Raw genomic sequence first — 18,473 nt, forward strand, 5'->3', positions numbered from 1 at the left:
CCGGCCCGGGAGAGAGGGGCGGGGCCCCGAGCGATGGAGCCGCCCCCGTGCCGGGCAGGGCGGGCCCCGGGGCCGGGCGGGGCCGGGGCTCTGGGGCGGTCCCGGGCCCGGCTCAGGTGCGTGGGGCCGAGGTGTTTGAAGCCCCGGAATTCGCCCCCTGCCGCCATTTGCTCCCTTAGAGCCTGGGGAGGTTGCGGCCGGGCTGGCCTCCCCGGGCGTGGCCCAGGTGAGGCCCCCGCTCCCCCTCTTTCTCCTGCCCTTATACTCCTCCTTCCCTCCCTTCTTGCATGCTCACACCCAGTCCTCCCCGGTGGCCACAGCTCCTGGGGGTCCCTTATGGCTTCACACCCTTCCCTGGGTGTCCCCTCTGTGTCCCCCACGGCTGGTCTGGGCTGACCCCCCTGTCCCGCAGGATCCAGCCCGGGATGCTGCGCGGTGCTGAGCACTGAGGGGCACCATGGGGTGCGCGGCGTGGCCCCCCAGCCGTGGCCCCCCGCGTGGCGCTGGAGCCCCCTCGGTCGGTGCTGAGCGCTCCTTGATGGAATTGCAGTGAATGGAACAGAAGCCCAGCACCCTGGACCCGCTGTTGGAGCCAGAGGACACCCGGTGAGCTCCCACCCCAGCACGGGGACATGCGGCGGACACGTGTGGCACCACGCCTGGCGTGTCCCAGCACATCCCTGTGTGGCCCATACCTGGCTGTGCCCTCTGTGTCCGAATGCCGTGTGTGTCCCCAAGTGTCTCCATGTCCCAGTGCCCACTGTGTCTCTTGCGTCGTCGTGCCCAGTGTGCCTTCATGCATCCCTGCGTGGTCACGTATGTGTCCGTGCCCTGGGTACCCCCTGTGTCCCCATGTGTCCCTGTGTGGTTGTGTATATGTCCATGCCTCGTGTGTCCCTGTGTCCTGGGTGCCCTTTTTGTCCCTGTGCCCATATCCCCGTCCACCCCATGTGTCCCCACTCATGTTCCGAACCTGGGTGTCCCCATGTCCTGTACATCCCCGTACCCCAGGTGTCCCCCAGCCCCGCTGTACCCCACATGTCCGCAAGTGTCCCTATGTCACGTTCTGGGTATCCCCACACGTGCCCATGTCCTGCGTGTCCCCCTGCCCCCCACATGTCACCGGCTAGGTCCATCCCCTGGTGTCCCTGTGTCCCCACGCCCACATGCCCCCACTCGTGCCCCGCCATGGTGTCCCCCCACTCGTGCCTCTCCCAGCCGCCCCCTCCCCTCACCCTCCACCCCCCCCCGGGACTATTTCGGGCCCCCGGTGGGGGGTGGCGGCCCGGGGTCCCCTTGGGCTGGAGCGGCCCCGGGGGATGCGGGGTCCCCGGGGCTCCCCCCCCGCAGGTGCCGATCCCCGCGGCCCCGGGCCCCCCCCGCGGGGACGGGCGCGCGCGGACCCCCGCCGCCCGCCATTGGCTGAGCCCCGATGACGTCACTTCTCCGCTCAGCCAAAAGGACATTTTGTCTTTGACTGGGAAGGAGCCCCTCCCCCACCCTTTTCCTTCCCCTCCCCCACCCGCCTTCCCTTCCCTTCCCTTCCCTTCCCTTCCCTTCCCTTCCCTTCCCTTCCCTTCCCTTCCCTTCCCCCGCTCGGTCCCAGCCCCCCCAGGGCGGTGTCGTGTCCCGGAGGGGGGGGTCCCGACAGGGGTGTTCTGGGTGGGGGGGGTCCCCAGGGCCCTCTCCTACCCCCCCCATCCCGCACTCCCGGGCTGGACCCCACCTGTGACATCGCTGCGCTGGGACCCCTGGGTGGGGGCTGCCCATTTCCCAGCAGAGAAGGGGGTTCGAGGGGGGTTTTGGGGGAGCTGTTGGAAGTTTGGGGGGGTGCAGCGGGAATCCGTGGGCACCCTCTCAGCCTGTCACCCCCCTCCCGTAGGTGGCTGGATGGGAAGCGCAAAAGAAAGAGCAGCCAATGTTTGGTGAAGAGCAGTATGTCAGGTACGGGGACCCACGGCACCCCCCGAACCCCCCCGGGCACCCCATGGCCCTGCTGGGCACCCCCGCGTCCCCCGAGTACCTCATATGCTCGCCGGGTTCTGCAGGCACTCCGTGTGAGCACTGTAGGGGCCTCGAGTCCTTACCAGGGACCCCTGGATACCCTTCGTGTTCCTTGTGGACATCTTGGGGTCCCCAAGTCTCTTCAGGCAAGTCAGGGTGCCACGGACACCCCATGTCCCTGGCAGGCACCCTGGGGGCCCCAAGTCCTTGCCAGGGTCCCCTGGCCACCCCATGTATGACCTGGGTCCCCCAAAGTCAATGGACATCCCTTGTCCCCCATGGTCACCCCAAGATTCCTGTGTCCATGCAGGTACCCCAGGGTCCCACGGACGCCTCATGTCTCGACCGGGTCCCCTGGAGTCCCACGGACACCCCTTATCCCCTGTGAGCACCCCAGGAACGCCAGGGTCCCGTGGACACCCCATGTCCCTGGCAGACACCCCAAGGTCCCCATGTCCCCCAGGCACCCCAGAGTCCCATGGATACCCCACTCCCATGTCCCCCCTGCACCCCACATCCCTGCAGGGTCTGCTGGGGTCCCAGTCCCCCACATCCCCCTCGGCGCCTCGTGGGTCGGGGTGCCGCCATTGGGGCGGCAGCACCCTGGGGTGGGCGATAAGGGGGGCCCTGCGGGCACTGCCCCCCGCCCTGCCCCATTCCCGGCGGGGAGCAGCCGGCGCCGGCGGGACCCGATGGGGGGCCAGGGGGGAACCCAAGCGTCCGGCTCCCGCCCATCCCCTGCACCCGCCCCGCTCCCGGAGGGAGGGAGCACCCAGGGACCCCCGCATCCGGCACCTGCAGAGCGCCAGAGTGGGCTCGAGGGGTGCCCACGCCTGGGTTTGTGGGATCCCGGGTGGGTGCGGCGGTCCTGGGGTGCTGGGGACACTCCCCTGAGTTACAGGTGCTCCATGCAGGGGGGACCCAGGCATCCGGTCCCTTTCCCATCCCTCTCACCCTTCGGGGATCCCCAATTCCAGCCCCCCCAAAACACAAGGGTGGGCTCCCGGGAGGGACATGAGGGGCCCAGGGTGCTGGGGACCGCCCCATGCATCATGGGCAATCTGTGCCTCAGTTTCCCTGAGCAGTCGGTGGTGGGGAGGCTGGGGGGACTCTGGTGGGGGGCTGGTTCCTGGCCTGCCAGGCGGGGGGACCACGGACAATGACAGGGACAGTGGGTCTCTGTGTGCCAGGGGGACAGGGACCCCCCCCCCGCTGCCGGTTCCCGGCCAGATAATGGGATAATGGGGGCTTTATTGGCGTGGGGGGCTCAGGCACCCCCCCCCACACCCCCAGTGTTAACCCTTCCCGTGCCAGGGCAGGGGTAGTGGTGGGGCAGACAGTGGGTGCAGACAGAGGGGAAACTGAGGCACAGGGAGGGGAGGGCTTACTGGGGGTCCCTGGCATGGGGTGTGTGGGGTGTCCCTGATGTGAGGCATGCAAGGGGGTCCCTGACTCAGGATTCCTGGAGGATCCCTGATGTGGGGTGTGTGGGAAGGTCCCTGCTACAGGGTGTTCCAGGGGTCCTTGACTTGGGGTGCCCTGAGGGTCCCTGTCATGGGAATCCCTGTCATGGAGCACCCCATGAGTCCCCGCTGCGGGGGTCCCTGCTCTGGGGTGCCCTGGGGGTCCCTGACCTGGGGGTCCCCGCAGGGTACATCCCTAGTTACCTGGACAAAGATGAACAGTGCGTGGTGTGCGGGGACAAGGCCGCCAGCTACCACTACCGCTGCATCGCCTGCGAGGGCTGCAAGGTGACTTGGGGCAGGGGGCTAGGGGGGCTCAGCAGTGCTCACTGGGTCACTCCCCCATGCCCTCCCCAGGGATTTTTCCGTCGGACCATCCAGAAGAACCTGCACCCCACCTACTCCTGTGTCATCGACAAGATCACCCGCAACCAGTGCCAGCTCTGCTGCTTCAAGAAGTGCATCTCCGTGGGCATGGCCATGGACCGTGAGTTGGGGGGCGTGGGGGGGCTCGGCTGGGGGGCAGGTTGGGGTCCCGACACCCTGGGGCACATTGGGGTACCCGGAGTAGCTGCAGGACTGGGCTGGTATGTGATGCAGCAGTGGGGTAGAATGCATGAATGGGGGGTCCTAGCTGACTGGGGGGCATCCCAGATGATAGTGGGGGGCTTTTGGGAGGTGGGTTGGGGTCCTGGTGCTATGGGGCAATTTGGGATGCCCAGAGCAGCCACAGGAGGAGGCTGGGGGGGGTCACCATGGGGTGCTATGCTGCAGCTGTGGGATGCATGGATGGGGGGTCCTGGCTGATGTGGGGGGATCCTGGCTGATGCTGGGGGTCCGGCAGTGGTGCTGGATGACTCGAAGCGGGTAGCCAAGCGGAAGCTGATCGAGGAGAACCGGGAGTGGCAGCAGAAGGAGGAGATGATCAAGTCCCTGCAGCATCGCCCCAGCGCCGAGGAGTGGGAGCTGATCCGCCTTGTGACAGAAGCCCACCGCAGCACCAATGCCCAGGGCAGCCACTGGAAGCAGAAGCGGAAATTCCTGGTGAGGGGATGCAGTGGAGGGACTCTGTCACCATCTCGGTCCCCCACCCTGGCCCCCAGCCCTAGCCAGGATCTGCTGAGCACTCACACACTCAGCACACACATGGTGGCAGTGCCAGGGTTTGGGATGTCACCGGTGTCCTTGGGCAGTCGAGGGGGGTTGGGACATTGCCCAGTGTCCTTGAGCTGGTCACCCCTAAAGAGTTCAGGGGTGAGCAGTGACCGAAGGGGACAGCTGTGCCCGCGGGTGGCCCTGGCCCTGCCATTGGCCCTGTCACTGGCCCTGTCACGCAGCTTCCTCTTCTGGCTGCTGCACTGGCCCTGCCACGAGTGTTCCCCGGTGACATGGAGGCCCCAGAGGGGGGGCAGGGTCACATCACACCCCCCGGGGTGTCTCAGGGAGGGGGGACAGGGTCACACTGCACCCCCTGCCACTGTCCACCGTGGGGGTCCCAGAGTGGGACACGGTCACACTGCACCCCCAAACCCCACTGTCCATTACGGGGGACACAGTCACACCACACCCCCCCAATGACCCATCTGCTGTGGGGGTCCCAGGGGTGACACGGCCACACCACGTTCCCCAATGCCACCGTGGCAAGTCCCTCTCTGCCTTCAACCTGGATGACACCGAGGTGGCCCTGCTCCAGGCTGTGCTGCTCATGTCCTCAGGTGTGCGTGCACACCAGTAGTGGGGGAATGGGGTGGGTACCCCATGCCAGAGGAATCAGGGTTGGGTGTTGGGTGGGCACCCCAATGCCCAGAGTTCTCACTGTCCTGGGGAGGTGTTGGGTGGGCGCCCTGATGCCAGAGATCCCCAGCAGCTTCAGGGGGAATTGGGAGGGCACCCCATGCCCAGAGGCTGTGCACGGGGATTGTTGTGTTGGCACCCCCTTGCCCACAACCCCCAGCACGTGGAAGTGCACTGGGTGTGCACCCTAATGCCCAGAGTCCTGACTGTCTTGGGGGTGTGTTGGGTGGGCACCCTGATGCCAGAGCCTCACAACATCTTCAGGGTGTGTTGGGTGGGAAACCGTGCCCCCCCTGGATTTTGGGGGGGTTTGGAGTGGGCACCCCAATTCCCAGAGCTTCAGGCAGCTGTGCCAGGCTGGGAGGGGTCCCAGGAGCATGAGGTGGGCACCCCAATCCCTGGTACCCAGGCACAGGTCCCCTTGGTGCCCTGGGGCCCCCTGCCAGGCTGACGTGGGTCTGTGGGGTGGGCACCCCAACACCCAGGGGGTGCATGGGACACTCAGCCCTGTGGGAGGGAGAATCCCTGCAGGTATGGGATTGGGAGAGGGACTCTTCCATGGGCAATGAGTGCCAGGACAAGGAGAGGTTTAAACTGAAAAGGGGAGATTGTGATGGGGTATTGGGAAGAAATTCCTCCCTGTGAGGGTGCTGAGGCCCTGGCACAGGCTGCCCAGAGAAGCTGTGGCTGCTCCATCCCTGGAAGTGTCCAAGGCCAGGTTGGACAGGGCTTGGAGCACCCTGGAATAGTGGAAGGTGTCCCCGCCATGGCAGGGGGGTGGAACTGAGTGAGCTTTAAGGTCCCTTCCCACCCAAACCATTCCATGATTCCACAATCCCCTGATGATTCCCTGATTCCCGCAGACCTGACGGGGCTGATCTGTGTCGAGAAGATTGAGAAGTGCCAGGAGATGTATCTGCTGGCCTTTGAGCACTATATCAACTACCGCAAACACAACATTCCCCGCTTCTGGCCCAAGCTGCTGATGAAGGTGATGGATCTGCGGGGGGGTAGGAAAGCAGAGACCCCCCCAGTTTCTTTCTCTCTCCCCCACACTCTCCCTTTCTCTCCCAGCCTCCCTCCTACCCTCTCCCCAGTGCCTCCCACCCTCTCTCCCAGCTCCCCTGTGCATCCCCGATCCCCCCAGCCCTCCTTTCTCCCTGCTCCCCAACCCGACTCCCCTCTCTTCCCCCTCTCCCCCTCATCTGTCCATCATCCTTTCCCCCCCTCGTTCTCCCCTGTTATCCATAGGAAGGAAAGCCCGGTGCCCCAGTGTGTCAGGTGCAGAGGATGAGCTGTCCAGGTGCCGGGGGCGGGCGGGGCTCTCCCGGCGCGGGGCCGCCCCCGGGCACCGAGTGCCGCCGGTGCCGTGGGTCGCGTGGCTTCTCCGGTCCCCTCGCACCGTGGAACGGCGCCAGCCCGGAGCGAGTCCCGGTAATGGGCGCTGGGGAACACGTGTGGCTTGAATGGAAAAAAACCCAACCCCGACCTCCCAGGCTTTTTGCCTCGGGGCTTTGTTGCTGTTGCCTGAGCCACGCCTTTAAATACCGACGAGGGCGCCTGCTGGAAGCGGTGTTCCGTGGTTTTTGTACTCTCTATTTGTGGTGTTCATTTTTATCTGGATGCACAGTTGGGCTTTTTGGGCAGAAGGTGCCCCTCAAACCACAAGGCTCGTTTCAACCTTGTATTCTATTGTTTGGACGATCCAGGGTGGGTGAGGACTTTGTCTTGTTACCGTACTAGGGAATGGAATGCAGGAGGTTCTTACAATTTTGGTATTGAAGTTGGAGTGTTGAAGGATATCGGTCTGATGGTAGTCTTAACCTATGAGCTACAGGCATTTGTAAAAAAACTTCAGCCTTTCCTTCCAGCAGCCCTATACATCTAAAAGCACGTGCATTTCTTAACAAGTCTCTGTGTCATAGTGACTTTAAAAATTAAAACACGTGTGTTCTGCCTTACCTAGGACTGGGGCTTTTTTCTACAAGTTCAGTTTGAGCAGATGTTCTTGTCTGTGCTTTTAACGTGAATGGCCTTGATTTTGCAGCAAAGTCAGTGAGATGGCACCTGAATGCAAGGGTTTGGGTTTGTGAAGCTTTGCAGAATGATGGCCTATATTTATATTTCTTTCAGAAACTCTCCGTATGCTGCACACAAACCTAATTTAGAGAGTTTTACTGAGACAGCAGATTCAAGCCCTCATTGTTAGGGGACGTCTGTAATGCCATTGTCTGCTTGACATTAATTCTTCCAGCTGTGCATCTATGTATTGTAATTGCCCTGACTTTTTTGGTCACAGTTTGTTTTCTGCAGTGCCCTCGTGCCTGCGCAGCACTCGCGATGCTGCCGTTGAACCTGGGCTGTGTGACAGATGGGGCTGTCCTGTATCAGAAAATTACGGGAATGTATGTAGACATCAGATGGAATGCTGGTCTCTCTGCTCACCCTTGGCTCTGTAATTTCGTCATCCAGCCATGGAGGACCTGTGCAGCCATAACTGGCCAAGGTAGTGGGGGAGCACAAGCTGCAGCTCTGCAGGAGATAAGGGACCTCTTGCCCACAGCAGAAACAGCAAGTAAGTGCAATTCTCAGAACTCTTTACTGCGCCCTTAACTGCAGTATTTCCCTGCTCTATAATCTGGCCAAAGTTAGGTAGGTTTTAATAGGGATAGACACATTTCTACCACAAAGGTCACCTCTCTGCCAGATTTCAAAATTTCCCTTCTGAAGCTAGAGATCCTCATATAAAAGGTTGCCTGAATTTATGTAACATGTGCCAAGCAGTCTATTTTTCCTTTAATAATATTCCTGGAAATAGTGGAACTGTTTTGGCTAAAGCAGATGCTGAACTGTTCAGAATGAAATTCTCAGAGCTAAAATCTGGCCAAGTAGAGTAACGTGCCATTTTGTTAACACTGGGGAAGGCTGAGCTCCATGGCAGCAGGGAGGGGAGGTGGCACTGCTGGTCGGCAAACCAAGGAAAGCAACAAGCGCTGCTTTTAGGAAACTGCCAGCTTGAAGCCAGTGAGGAACATCCTTGGGCTCCTGCACTCTGTGTTTTTATGTTCACCTTAAATAACGAACAGAGAAACCCAGAGGCACCAGCGCTACTTCCAGTTACCTTGAACTGCTTAAACACGTAGTTTAAATCACCCAGGCTCCGTTCTCCCCACCTGTATTGCTTCTGGGCTTAAGGCTGGATGTATCTATGGAATCTATAGTTATGTATTGGAGTTTGGCCTGAAGTAATTTGTGTTGCCGACTTGGTACTCTTTCCCTGCCCTGGAAGTCCATCTGCAGAACCCCTCTGTGCCAGACAAGAGAGTCCCCCATAGATGTTTCACTATACAGTTATATCTTTTGGTCAAAGCCTTACAGGGCTATGATGTGAATGAGGACAAAGCTCTGTTTTTCTTCTTTGCTCTCTGCCCTGTCTTCTTTCTCTGTATTTTAGGACCCAAGTAACAGGGCCATAAAGCTCCTGTTCTGCTTCCTGGTTGTGTCACCGAAACTGCAGGAAAAACAAAAAAGCCTCCAGCAACATTTTTAATGTTAGAGAGTCAAGGCACTACTTTATTCTCTGGCCAGGATGTAGCACAGAAATCATCTCATCCACACATAGCCCGGGTGTGCCGAGAGAATCATTCCATGACACATGACCTTTACTAGAATTTTCAGATCTTTTTTACAGTCAAAACTCATAGAAACGAATTGGGTCAGTGTTCATTGGTCTCAAGTTGTGTAGTTCCTAGTATCTGGTCTCCTATTAGATCTGTGTTTCTTCGCTTCTGATGTTAATTAGATCTTCAGGGGTAGATGTTCTTAGATGGCCGCTGACATCTGTTCTGGTGATGTTCCCTCAATGGCTTTATCTTATTGGGGCTACTCCTAGTCTTTTGAAATGCTAAACCCATCAGGCCTCACCTAGAGAAACAATGCCCTGGAAAGAAGCTTCAGTTCCCTTTCCCTGAGGCAAAGATGAGCAAACCTGGCCCAAGTCATATATAAAAAATTTTTAAACTGGTATGTTTTCCAACAGTTGTATATAATGCTTTATTACATAAATGGGCTGGGAAAAGCTCTGGTACCCCTTACCAAGTTGGCTTTGTCTCAGACAATGCTGTTATTTTGGGGCTAGACATGAAGCTCCTGTCTCTGGAATTGAAAATGAATATAGGAATGACTGAACAAACAAACCTGGTACACTCTTAAAAAATTGTGTGCCCATTGACCTCAGCACCCCAAGCTGGATTCCCATGCTCTTTCCAAATTCTTGCCGTTCAAGTCCTTTCCATGCGCTCACTTGCTACTCAAACTTTTTTTTTGTTTTGTTTTAAATGATACTGGTACCAGAGCACGGGCACAGCACTTCTATGAGCTGCACAGCACTTCTATGAGCACTTCTATGAGCTGTGAATATCTCTTTTTATGGATACAGTGTGTGCATGCTGTGGCTTTGGGCACAGGGTATGTCAGTGCTAGTGCAAGGCTAATAACAGCCTCTAAAGATAATTTGAGAAGTTGCTTACCTTTCCCCAGGGAACAGGACATGTCTTTGTATTTCCACCTTCAGATACACAACCCACTTGTGGGCTTGACTGCATAGCAAATAGAGTGTGAGAGTCATCCTTGTTTATATGGATTTTTTTTTCCCCCTCTCTCCTTTATGTTTTGCTTTGCCCTCTCGTTTGCTTTCTGCCTGTTTTCTCTGAGGCTAGTGATTTCTTGGCAAGTTATTGTTCATAATCAAAGAAAGGTAGTGGGCAAGCAGCAACTGCTGTCTTAGGTAGCCCAAGCTGATCCTGCCGCTGCTTCGGCAGGAGAAAGCAGCTGTTTGAGAAGAGCACAGCTGTCCTGGGCTTTGTGCACACACGGGCTGCTCAGAGCAGCCCCTTGACCCCATGCTGGCTCTGTGACCTCTGCCACTCTGACTGGTAACAGTGATGGCAGTTTGTGTTGAGGCTTTGTTCTCTGCTCCACAGAGAGAAACATTAAAGTGCAGAGTAACTAAGTGGCTTTTCAAAGGCTACAGAATGAATCAGTGAATGAATAACAACCCCCAGCGGCTCCAGGCCCCCTTCTCTCTGCAGAACAATGCCTTTCTCCCTGTGTGAAGATGTGCACGTAGGATAGGTTGCATACAGAATTATGTATTTCAAAAGAAATTTGAATATTAATATTTATATTGTAGTGATGCCACTGTCCTCTAGGCTCTGTAAATAGCAGCACCACAACAATGTGAATTATTCCTTTTATGCAAAACCCTGGCCAGTGAAATAGCTTGCCAATACAAAATAAAATTGCTGCACAAAAGTTTGACAGCTACATTCATTATATATGTCAATCAAAGGATCCTAAAAGCTTTATTGTCCCTGTACAGAGTCTGAACAATCTGCTAGCCCAATATGCCGCAAAGCTATTTTCTCTCTACTCCTTTCATTTAAAAAATAGCCACCAATAACTTTTGACAAACAGTCTGAGAAAACTGCATGAGCAGCAAGGAAATCTTAGATTTTCTTGGCTATCTGTGGGCTGGAGCCTTCCACTCACTGGGCTCTTTCAGATGTCACAGTAGATGAGATCTGGTCAGAAACACGGAGCCCTAAAATTACTCTACAAAACCCAGGCTGGCTGGGGTCGTGGGGAGGGCATGGGGAGGTAGGGAGGAGAACTTAATGCTGAATATAAATGAATTAAATAATTTTTGGTTAAGGCTTTTTGTTGCTTTCCCAGGTATGGGACATTCAAGCTCCTCTGTCCCAGGTCTCCCCCAGGTTAGGCTGGACCTGTCTTGATGAGCTCTTGCTCTCATCAGACCACCCTACAGCTTGGGAGTGTGAGGCCATGTGTATTTCAGCTGGATTCCCTTTTTCCATCGCGCTCGGTCCTGCGAAGCCCAGCTGTCACTTATGGCTCGAGGTGTTGTAAGCGGGGCAGGGGTCGGGCGGGAGCGGGGCTGTGTCCCGGGAGGCGGGTCTGGCGGCCGGTGCTCCTGCACGGGCGGTGGGGCCCAGGCCGGGCCCTGCCGGGAGCGAGGGCCCGGCAGCCGCAGCGCTGCGAGCCCAGCGCGGCCCCGCGAGGGAGCAGCCGGCGCGCCCCGCTCCTGCCCGGCCCTCACGCAGGCCGCCGGAGCCTCCCCGGGAGGGACGGACCCCGCACCTTCGCTTGGCCCTGGGGAGGCCACATCTGGAGTGCTGTGTGCAGTTCTGGGCTCCTCAGGACAGGCGAGACATGGAGCCTCTGGAGAGGGTCCAGCTTAGAGTAACAAAGATGATTAAGGTGAATCTCATGTATGAGGAAAGGCTGAGGGTGCTGTCCCTGGTCAGCCTCAAGAAGAGACGCCAGAGAGGGGAACCTCATCAAAGTCTATCAGTATCTGAAGGGAGAGTGCCAAGAGGATGGAGCCAGGCTCTGGTTGGGTTTTGCCCAACAATAGTACAAAAGGCAGCGGGCAGAAACTGATGTACATGAGCAAGAACTTTACTGTGTGGATGACCAAGCACTGGAACAGATTGCCTAGAGAAGTTGTGGAGTCTCCCTCTTTGGAGGTTTTCAGAAGGTATCTGGACACAATCCTCAACAACCTGCTTTGGGGGACCCTTGCATGTCTGGGAGCTAGGTGACCTCCAGTGGTCCCTTTCCAATCTTTAACCATTCTGTGAAAGTGTGACATTGTAATCTTGTGCCATGACAGACCAGACTAAATCTGATTTAGGAGGGTGTCATAACTTTGATGTCTTTGTTCTGGGCTGTAGCTTAAATTGTTTCACAATTCAAAATATCTTGGAGGTTGGTTGTTTCCTGTAAGCCCTCAGCTTGCTTCTTAGCATGTGCTGGTGCATGGCTTTGCTCTCAGACCCTGGTCATGGGCAGTGCAGCAGCAGTACCTCAGGAGGTTACTTCCTGCATGCATATCTGCCTGTGCCTTTCTGACAGCTGCTTTTGGGAGGAGATGCTGCTCCTGGCCTGTGCTAAAGGGCTGACCTAAAAGTGTAAAGAATAGCCTTGCTCTTGTGTTTGGGAGCGAAGCATGGGGATGCTCTGTGAGGATGCGTGCAGAGGAGATACTGCAGCAGGACTGCTGATCGTGACAACTAGTGCTTCTACTGAAAAAGCCTGGTGAAGAAACTGGTAAAATGGAAACTTTTAAAGAATTGAGGTGTTAATTCATGTGCTGAGAAAGCTGTGCTGCCCACTTACCATCCCAAAAACTGTGTAACATTTCCCTGAGGTGCACTGCTTGCTGCTGCATCATTGCTATGTCTTTGATCACAGGCAAAATTACCATGCTTTTGTAATCAGTAGACTCCACAAGTAGTTTCAAGATACATGGGAGTATATGGGAGTAAAAAGACATAGACTGACACTTCTCACAGTGTTGAAGTTTACATGGTGTGGTGTGTTCTCTCCCCATGCAGCATTGCCCTCCTGTACAGAGCCCTTTTATTCATGTTTTAAATAATTACCACTGTTGTGGCAATGGCATAGAAGTTGTTTCAGTGCAATTTGTGGCGAGCACCAAATATTGTGCAACAGAATGTCTGTTACCTGTGACAACAGCTACCTTTCATAACTACCTTTGATTTCAGGTTTGCAAGACTGGACTAAGCTGAATGTAGGTGGTGCTGACAGGATGCAAAAAGGCTTTCTGTAAGCAGAGTGGGCTGTGCTTTTCTCGCTAGTCCACCTCTGGCCAAGGACATACTTTGTAGTGTGTGGGTGCAATGGTAAGGACACTGCAAATACTTTTGCTCCTGTGGTAAGGCTAGGAGCTTGGTGTTGTACGTGGACAAAAAGCCTTCACAAGTCTGAAGCTTCTGCTGTGAGCATCACTGCTTCATCTTGTTATTCTGGCCCTAAAGGAAACCCTCCTGAAGGAATGCTGTAGCCAGCCCCTCTGTTTCTGTGAACAGGAGGTAGCGGTGGCTTCCCAGGGGGGATAAACCAGTCTTTGGTGCTTGCCTGTCTCACTTCTCTGCCTTGTGGGAAAGCGTTATGAATCCCTCTGTTTGGGTGATTGCTCACGCTTCTGCACCCTCAGACTTCATCTGTAAACTTTTAGCAGAAATTATGCACTGATGCTGGGATGGTTCTTGCCAGCTAGGAACTGTTTTCCAGTGTCACTCACTTGTAGTTGGCATGGGGAACTGCTGTGGCATTTTCTCGATGTTTAATGTGACCTAATTGTGTACTTCCACTGTCTGGGAGGATCAGCTCTTCTGGTGTGACAGCTGCCATAAAATCAGCGGTGCGTCTCCGGCATTTGCAGCTGGTTGCAAGGCACAAGTTCCTTGATTTTGCTGCATCAGCCCGGTGAAACCTTGCGGGGCTGTGTGTGCAGCCAACTGCCTTTTGTTACGCCTGGTAACAGCTTGGCAATATTAAAAAAATGTAACCTCCAGCTGTTTAATTGGCTCTAGGGAAATAAAAAGGCTTCCTAATAATCTTCATATTTACTTGGCACGTTTGGTTTGAAAGCAGATGGGTTGATTTACGAGATAAATGACAAAGCAAGAGGAGAAAAAGTGTGTCAGTGGCTTTACCATTAGAGAGGAAGGCATTTCTGATATGTGGTTAATCACGATTAACCTTTCTAGGTTTTGGTTTTTTTTACAAGTCAGCTTCTTGGACCTTCTGCCCGCCAGCTTGCTCAGCCAACTGATTCCCTCAGTGCCCATTGTCACCTCTCCCTATGACCTACAGGTAGGGGAAGGTGCAGAGCTGTAATGAAGGAGAGGGGCTGAGGTGGCCATTCCTTCTCAGTTGTGCCTTCTTTGCCCACTCCAGACTTGTGCAAGAGCCTCCCCCTTGCAGCACTCACCCCCTCCCCGTGGCCAGACCAGTAAATCCCTATGTCCTTTTGGATGGGCTGGGAATGCTCCTTCCTGAGGCACTGCTGCTTGAGGCACTGGCACTGAGCAGAGGAGGTTCTCCAAGCAGGCTGGTGCTGAGGCTGTGCCCTCCCTGCCAGAACCATGCACCCCTCTGCCCTGGCAGGCAGCTGGCAAGTTGTGAAATATGGTTCAGCACTTTTTTTTTAATATTAACTTGTGCAGCTGTCTTGGAAAGGATTAGAAATCAGTTCTGGAAAAGACTATGGTAGATTTTAGTGAAGAATTCTGCTGTGTCTTTAATTATTTATAAGCATCAGGATATAAGGACACCGTGTTAACCCTTCAGCAGTGAGAAAGATTACAAATAATCTAATCAATGACATACGCAAATTTACAGATTGAGTAGGTTTAGTTGCAAGTTCTGAGACTTAGAAGTGAGGAAATACCAGAAATAAGGTTTCTGCTTATTATTTTGTATGTCAGCGTGTTTGGTGAGGCAACTGGATTAGATGAACACTGTATGACCCTTTCGACTGAAAGACACCATTCTACATTTCTGATGGCACAGGCCTCTCCTAAGGGCTCACAGATTTGCTTACCACCCCTGCTGGTTGCTCTCACCACCTTTCACTAGTGGGTTTTGCTCAGGGGATGCATCAAGGGCAGGTTCATGCCCACAAGGCTCCTGCTCTATGGCCCCAGGGCCAGGCAAGGCTGCAGCAGCACTGTGGAAGGGTTACTGGTTTTGGCAGCTGAATGGTGGCAGGAAAAGCAGCTTCCCTCCCTGCCACGTGTTTCTAAAAGGCTGCTGAATAAGTCAGGGAAGCCAAAGTAAGGCTCCTTTTTGGGCTCAGAAACCTCTGTGCTAGAAGAACCTGTCCCTGCCAGCTAGGGCCCCCCTTGTCCTGCCCATGGTGTGGGTAAGTCACAGGCTCCTCTTCTCTGTGTTGGGATGAACTGCCTAGGGAATGCTGTTTCCAGCAGCCTGGTGTGCTGGAAAAAGGGAGAAGGGAAGAGGGAATGTGGTGCCAGAGCTGCGTGCCATCGGGTTGTGTTTCCCTCTGCGGACAGAGAGTCTCTGGGCCGAGGTGAGATTGCTGGGAGTGCTTGGATGAGCTGTGCAGGAGACAGGGAGTTGGGGCTTGCAGCTGCTGCTGGAACCATTGCCTTAGGTCTGTGTCTGTGTGAAGTGGGATTTGCGCTGGAGAGGTGCTGTCGGGAACAAAGAGCGGAGTAAATCCTCTCCGGGGATGCGCAGGGAGGGAGTGAGTTGCAGGGAAGGAGAGTATTTCTAAGCCGTGTCAATATTTCCCTGAAAGTGGGGCTGGAGCAGTGAGGGGGGTGCTTGGGTTTGGCCTGGGCCTGTCAGGAAGAGCCATAAACGAGCCAGCCCAGGCCCTGACGCCTGCATGGATGTTTGACACACTTCTACAGAAAGCCAAGGCAGTCATGAATGCAGAGGACAAATTGTAGGCGACTGCTTACGATCTGTGGGGAATTTCCTTTGGAATTACCAGTCAGAGAGTGCATGCAAGCAGAGCACATCTTTTGGCTTTTTCTGGTTTGTCGTCTCCTGTCTGGCTATAGAGAGTTTTGTGCGCTGCTGTTCAGGAAGCAGCGTGTTTTCAGCTGGAAATTTGGGGTGGGTTTGTTTCCTCAGGGTCTGGGGTCTTTCCTGAGAGAGTCACCCTCCCATAAATCCCCCGGGTTGTTCTACACAGCTGCTTTGGCCCTGGGTCAGAGAGAGAGAAGGGAAATGACTTTTTAGGGCATTGAAATTTCTCCAGGCAGGAGTGGGACGTGGTCTTGCCCCTCCCCAAAGCCCTGCAGGCGCATGGGAGTAGCTCAGTGCCGGCGCAGCTCTCTGAGCAATAACAACGCTTGGGAGGTTCGAGTGTTGATAACACCTCTCCTGTCTCCTGGGGCCCAAGGTTCGGTCTCACGGCCCCGGACCGGTGAGGGAGAAAAGGAACTTGGGCTATTCCTGGGAAAGCTTCTGTTATTCCTTGTGCAGCCTTTTAATTCCGTGTTCTGATGGACTGTCCGCTGTCTTTCCAACAGGACTTGTCAGAGATTGAGATTTGGGAATTGAATTTGGGTCCGTTCACTACAGAATCTTGCCAAGCCTGAAGGCCTGGGGCGATGACTGCTCTCAGCGAGGGCTCTTTATGAATCCTCTGTCAGATTTCCCTCAGTGCTGGGCAGGGCTTGGAGGTGGGAAAAGAAGATGGGGAGAGGAGTGGGGGCTGCTCCTCGTTGTCGGGGCGCCGCGGGCGCTGCGCAGCCTTCCTTCCCCTTTAACTTCCCAATTGCTCCTTTTGTGCCTCCTTTTCCCCTGGGGATGCGCCCGGGCCGCCGTGTAGCGGCCGCCGTGGGAGCGGTGCCTGCGGGCGGCGGGGTTTCCCGCGTGATTGACGGGGCCAGCGGCCAATAGGAAGGCGGGGCGGGCCGAGGGCTGGCCAATGGGGAGGCGTGGCGCGGCCGCGCGCGGCCAGTTTGAGTGGGCAGGCGCGGTCGGCGGGGGACAGGCGGGCATGGACGGGCCCGGGCGGTGAGCGAGGAGCGGGAGAACGGGATGGGGAGCGGGGGAACGGCATAACGGGACGGGGAGCGGCATCGGGGCGGGCCCCGTCCCCCGGAGCTGTACGGATGCCGCGGCCGTGGGGGTGGCAGAGCCTCCGCCCACCCCGGGCGCTTCCCACCCTCTGCGATCCCGGCCTGAGCCGGCCTCTTCCCTGCAGGGATTACGAGGCTCAGATCCGGAATTACCGAGGGCCCGAGCCGCTGGAGCCGTGGGACGGGGTGTTGCCCCGTCCCTGGCTCGGAGCTGACTCCGGAATGGTTTGCAGGTCCCTGCCGTGGGCAGGGGAATGCCTCCTGCTCCAAGAGAAGCAGAGCCGCTGGCCCGGGCTCCTGGAGGAGTGGGTGAAGGTGTTCGTGGGTGACAAGAGGTACAATGAATTGCTGCCAGGCAGTCCAGGATTGTTCCCAAACGTCATCCCCTGGCTCTGTAAGTTGGTAAGGTCTTGTTCTCCCCAAGCCCATATCCAGAGCCTCGCTCTGGGAATAAAGTAATTCCTGGCTTTCCAATACTAAAAACGCAGCACCAGAGCAGGGTTCTGTTAACCTGATCATTTGGGGGATAGTTGGCAAAAATTTATGGTGGGCCAGGTTGGACTTAAGCTTTGAACACTCCCTGGATTCACGGGATAGGGGATTCCAGCATGCACCACACAGGTTTTTTTCAGGGAAATCCCTTGATCCCCTAATCCGTATGAGTTCAAAGCAAAAACCCCAGGGAGTTGAAGGCAACAGGATGTTTCTTGGGAATGTTGAAGTCTTCAGTGTGTCCTAATTGTTAGGTTTGAATTAATGCAGATGGTGCAGGATTGTGTGTTCAGACTTGCTGGTTTAGGCATGGCCAGGTCTGGATTTGCATTTGTGGGCACCGAGTGTTCCTTGTGTCAGCTTTAGGTCTGGATTGGTGGGAATTGTCGGAGAAAAGCGAAGGGAATTGAAATGCAGAGCTCTGTTCTTGGAGAAAGGATCAGGATGGGAGAAAAGAGGGTGTGGAACTGCTGGGAGCTCCTGGAGTGAGGGAAAGGATGCAAGAGTTGGAGACAAGAGCTGTGGAACAAAGCCTGATAAGGGGGCAGGGCAGGGTGGTCACTGCGGGGGGGGGGGAGAAGAGGGAAAGGATCCCTGCTCCAGGAATCCAGCAGGGGCCAGGAGAGGATAATTTTGCATCCACCGTTCTCAGTGGAATTCTAATAAGGAAGGTCCAAGGGAATGATTTGTTTGTACTTAGGTTTGGAATGCAAGGTGCTCTTCCAGAGGGGAATATTCACCTGTTAAAATTCTGTTGGATCCAGGAAAAGAGGGAGGCAGCAGCTGGGGAATGAATGGGTGGATTTTTGGCGGATACAGGCAAAGGCATGGGCAGGGGCACTTAGGTAAAATACACTTCATGGGCAGCACCAGGAAAAGCCTCAACTGCCCTTTTTTTCCAAGCTCTGACATTCCAGAGGAGTAAGCAGCGGTCAGCACATGGCTCTCTAGAATTCCTTGGATGGCCAGTGCTTTGTTGGGAAGAGGTGACATTTGGAAAGGATCAAATCCGGGGATATAATTCCTGATAGTGAGGCCCAGGTTTTGATATCCTTCCAGCACCCGAACGCAACAGAGGGAATGCTGGAGGAGGAGGTGGAAAACGCTGTCGCTCCGTTGGTGGAATTCCTGGGAAATGGAAAGCAGCAGAAGCAGCAAGAACAGAGTTGGAAGCAGGCTCCAGCTGGGTAAGGCAGACACCAAATCCTTTGGAATTAGAACTGGGCAGGGGTGGGAAGAATTAATTCTTCAATTTGTAGCCCATGGATTC

The 18,473-nt window shown here is 55.6% G+C and overlaps 1 protein-coding gene across 1 annotated transcript; it reads left to right on the forward strand.

Moving 5' to 3' along the window:
* Positions 1-796: 796 nt before the first annotated feature.
* LOC138104494 (thyroid hormone receptor alpha-like) lies at positions 797-7,633 on the forward strand. The gene is made up of 5 exons (XM_069003791.1): positions 797-835; positions 1,883-2,057; positions 3,655-3,954; positions 4,312-4,511; positions 6,125-7,633. Exons 1-5 carry the CDS (start codon positions 797-799, stop codon positions 6,128-6,130), a joined length of 720 nt encoding a protein of 239 aa, XP_068859892.1. The 3' UTR covers positions 6,131-7,633.
* Positions 7,634-18,473: the final 10,840 nt, after the last annotated feature.

Source organism: Aphelocoma coerulescens, chromosome 1A (genome assembly GCF_041296385.1).
Source record: "Aphelocoma coerulescens isolate FSJ_1873_10779 chromosome 1A, UR_Acoe_1.0, whole genome shotgun sequence".
Lineage (NCBI taxonomy): Eukaryota > Metazoa > Chordata > Aves > Passeriformes > Corvidae > Aphelocoma > Aphelocoma coerulescens.

What these genes read in the sequence shown, in the direction of transcription:
- LOC138104494 (XM_069003791.1), top strand. Translation starts at nt 797, where the DNA reads ATGCATCCCTGCGTGGTCACGTATGTGTCCGTGCCCTGG. An exon ending in CGTATGTGTCCGTGCCCTGG is followed by an intron (nt 836 to 1,882) that starts GTACCCCCTGTG and finishes CCCCTCCCGTAG; the next exon opens with GTGGCTGGATGGGAAGCGCA. An exon ending in CGTGGGCATGGCCATGGACC is followed by an intron (nt 3,955 to 4,311) that starts GTGAGTTGGGGG and finishes GGGGTCCGGCAG; the next exon opens with TGGTGCTGGATGACTCGAAG.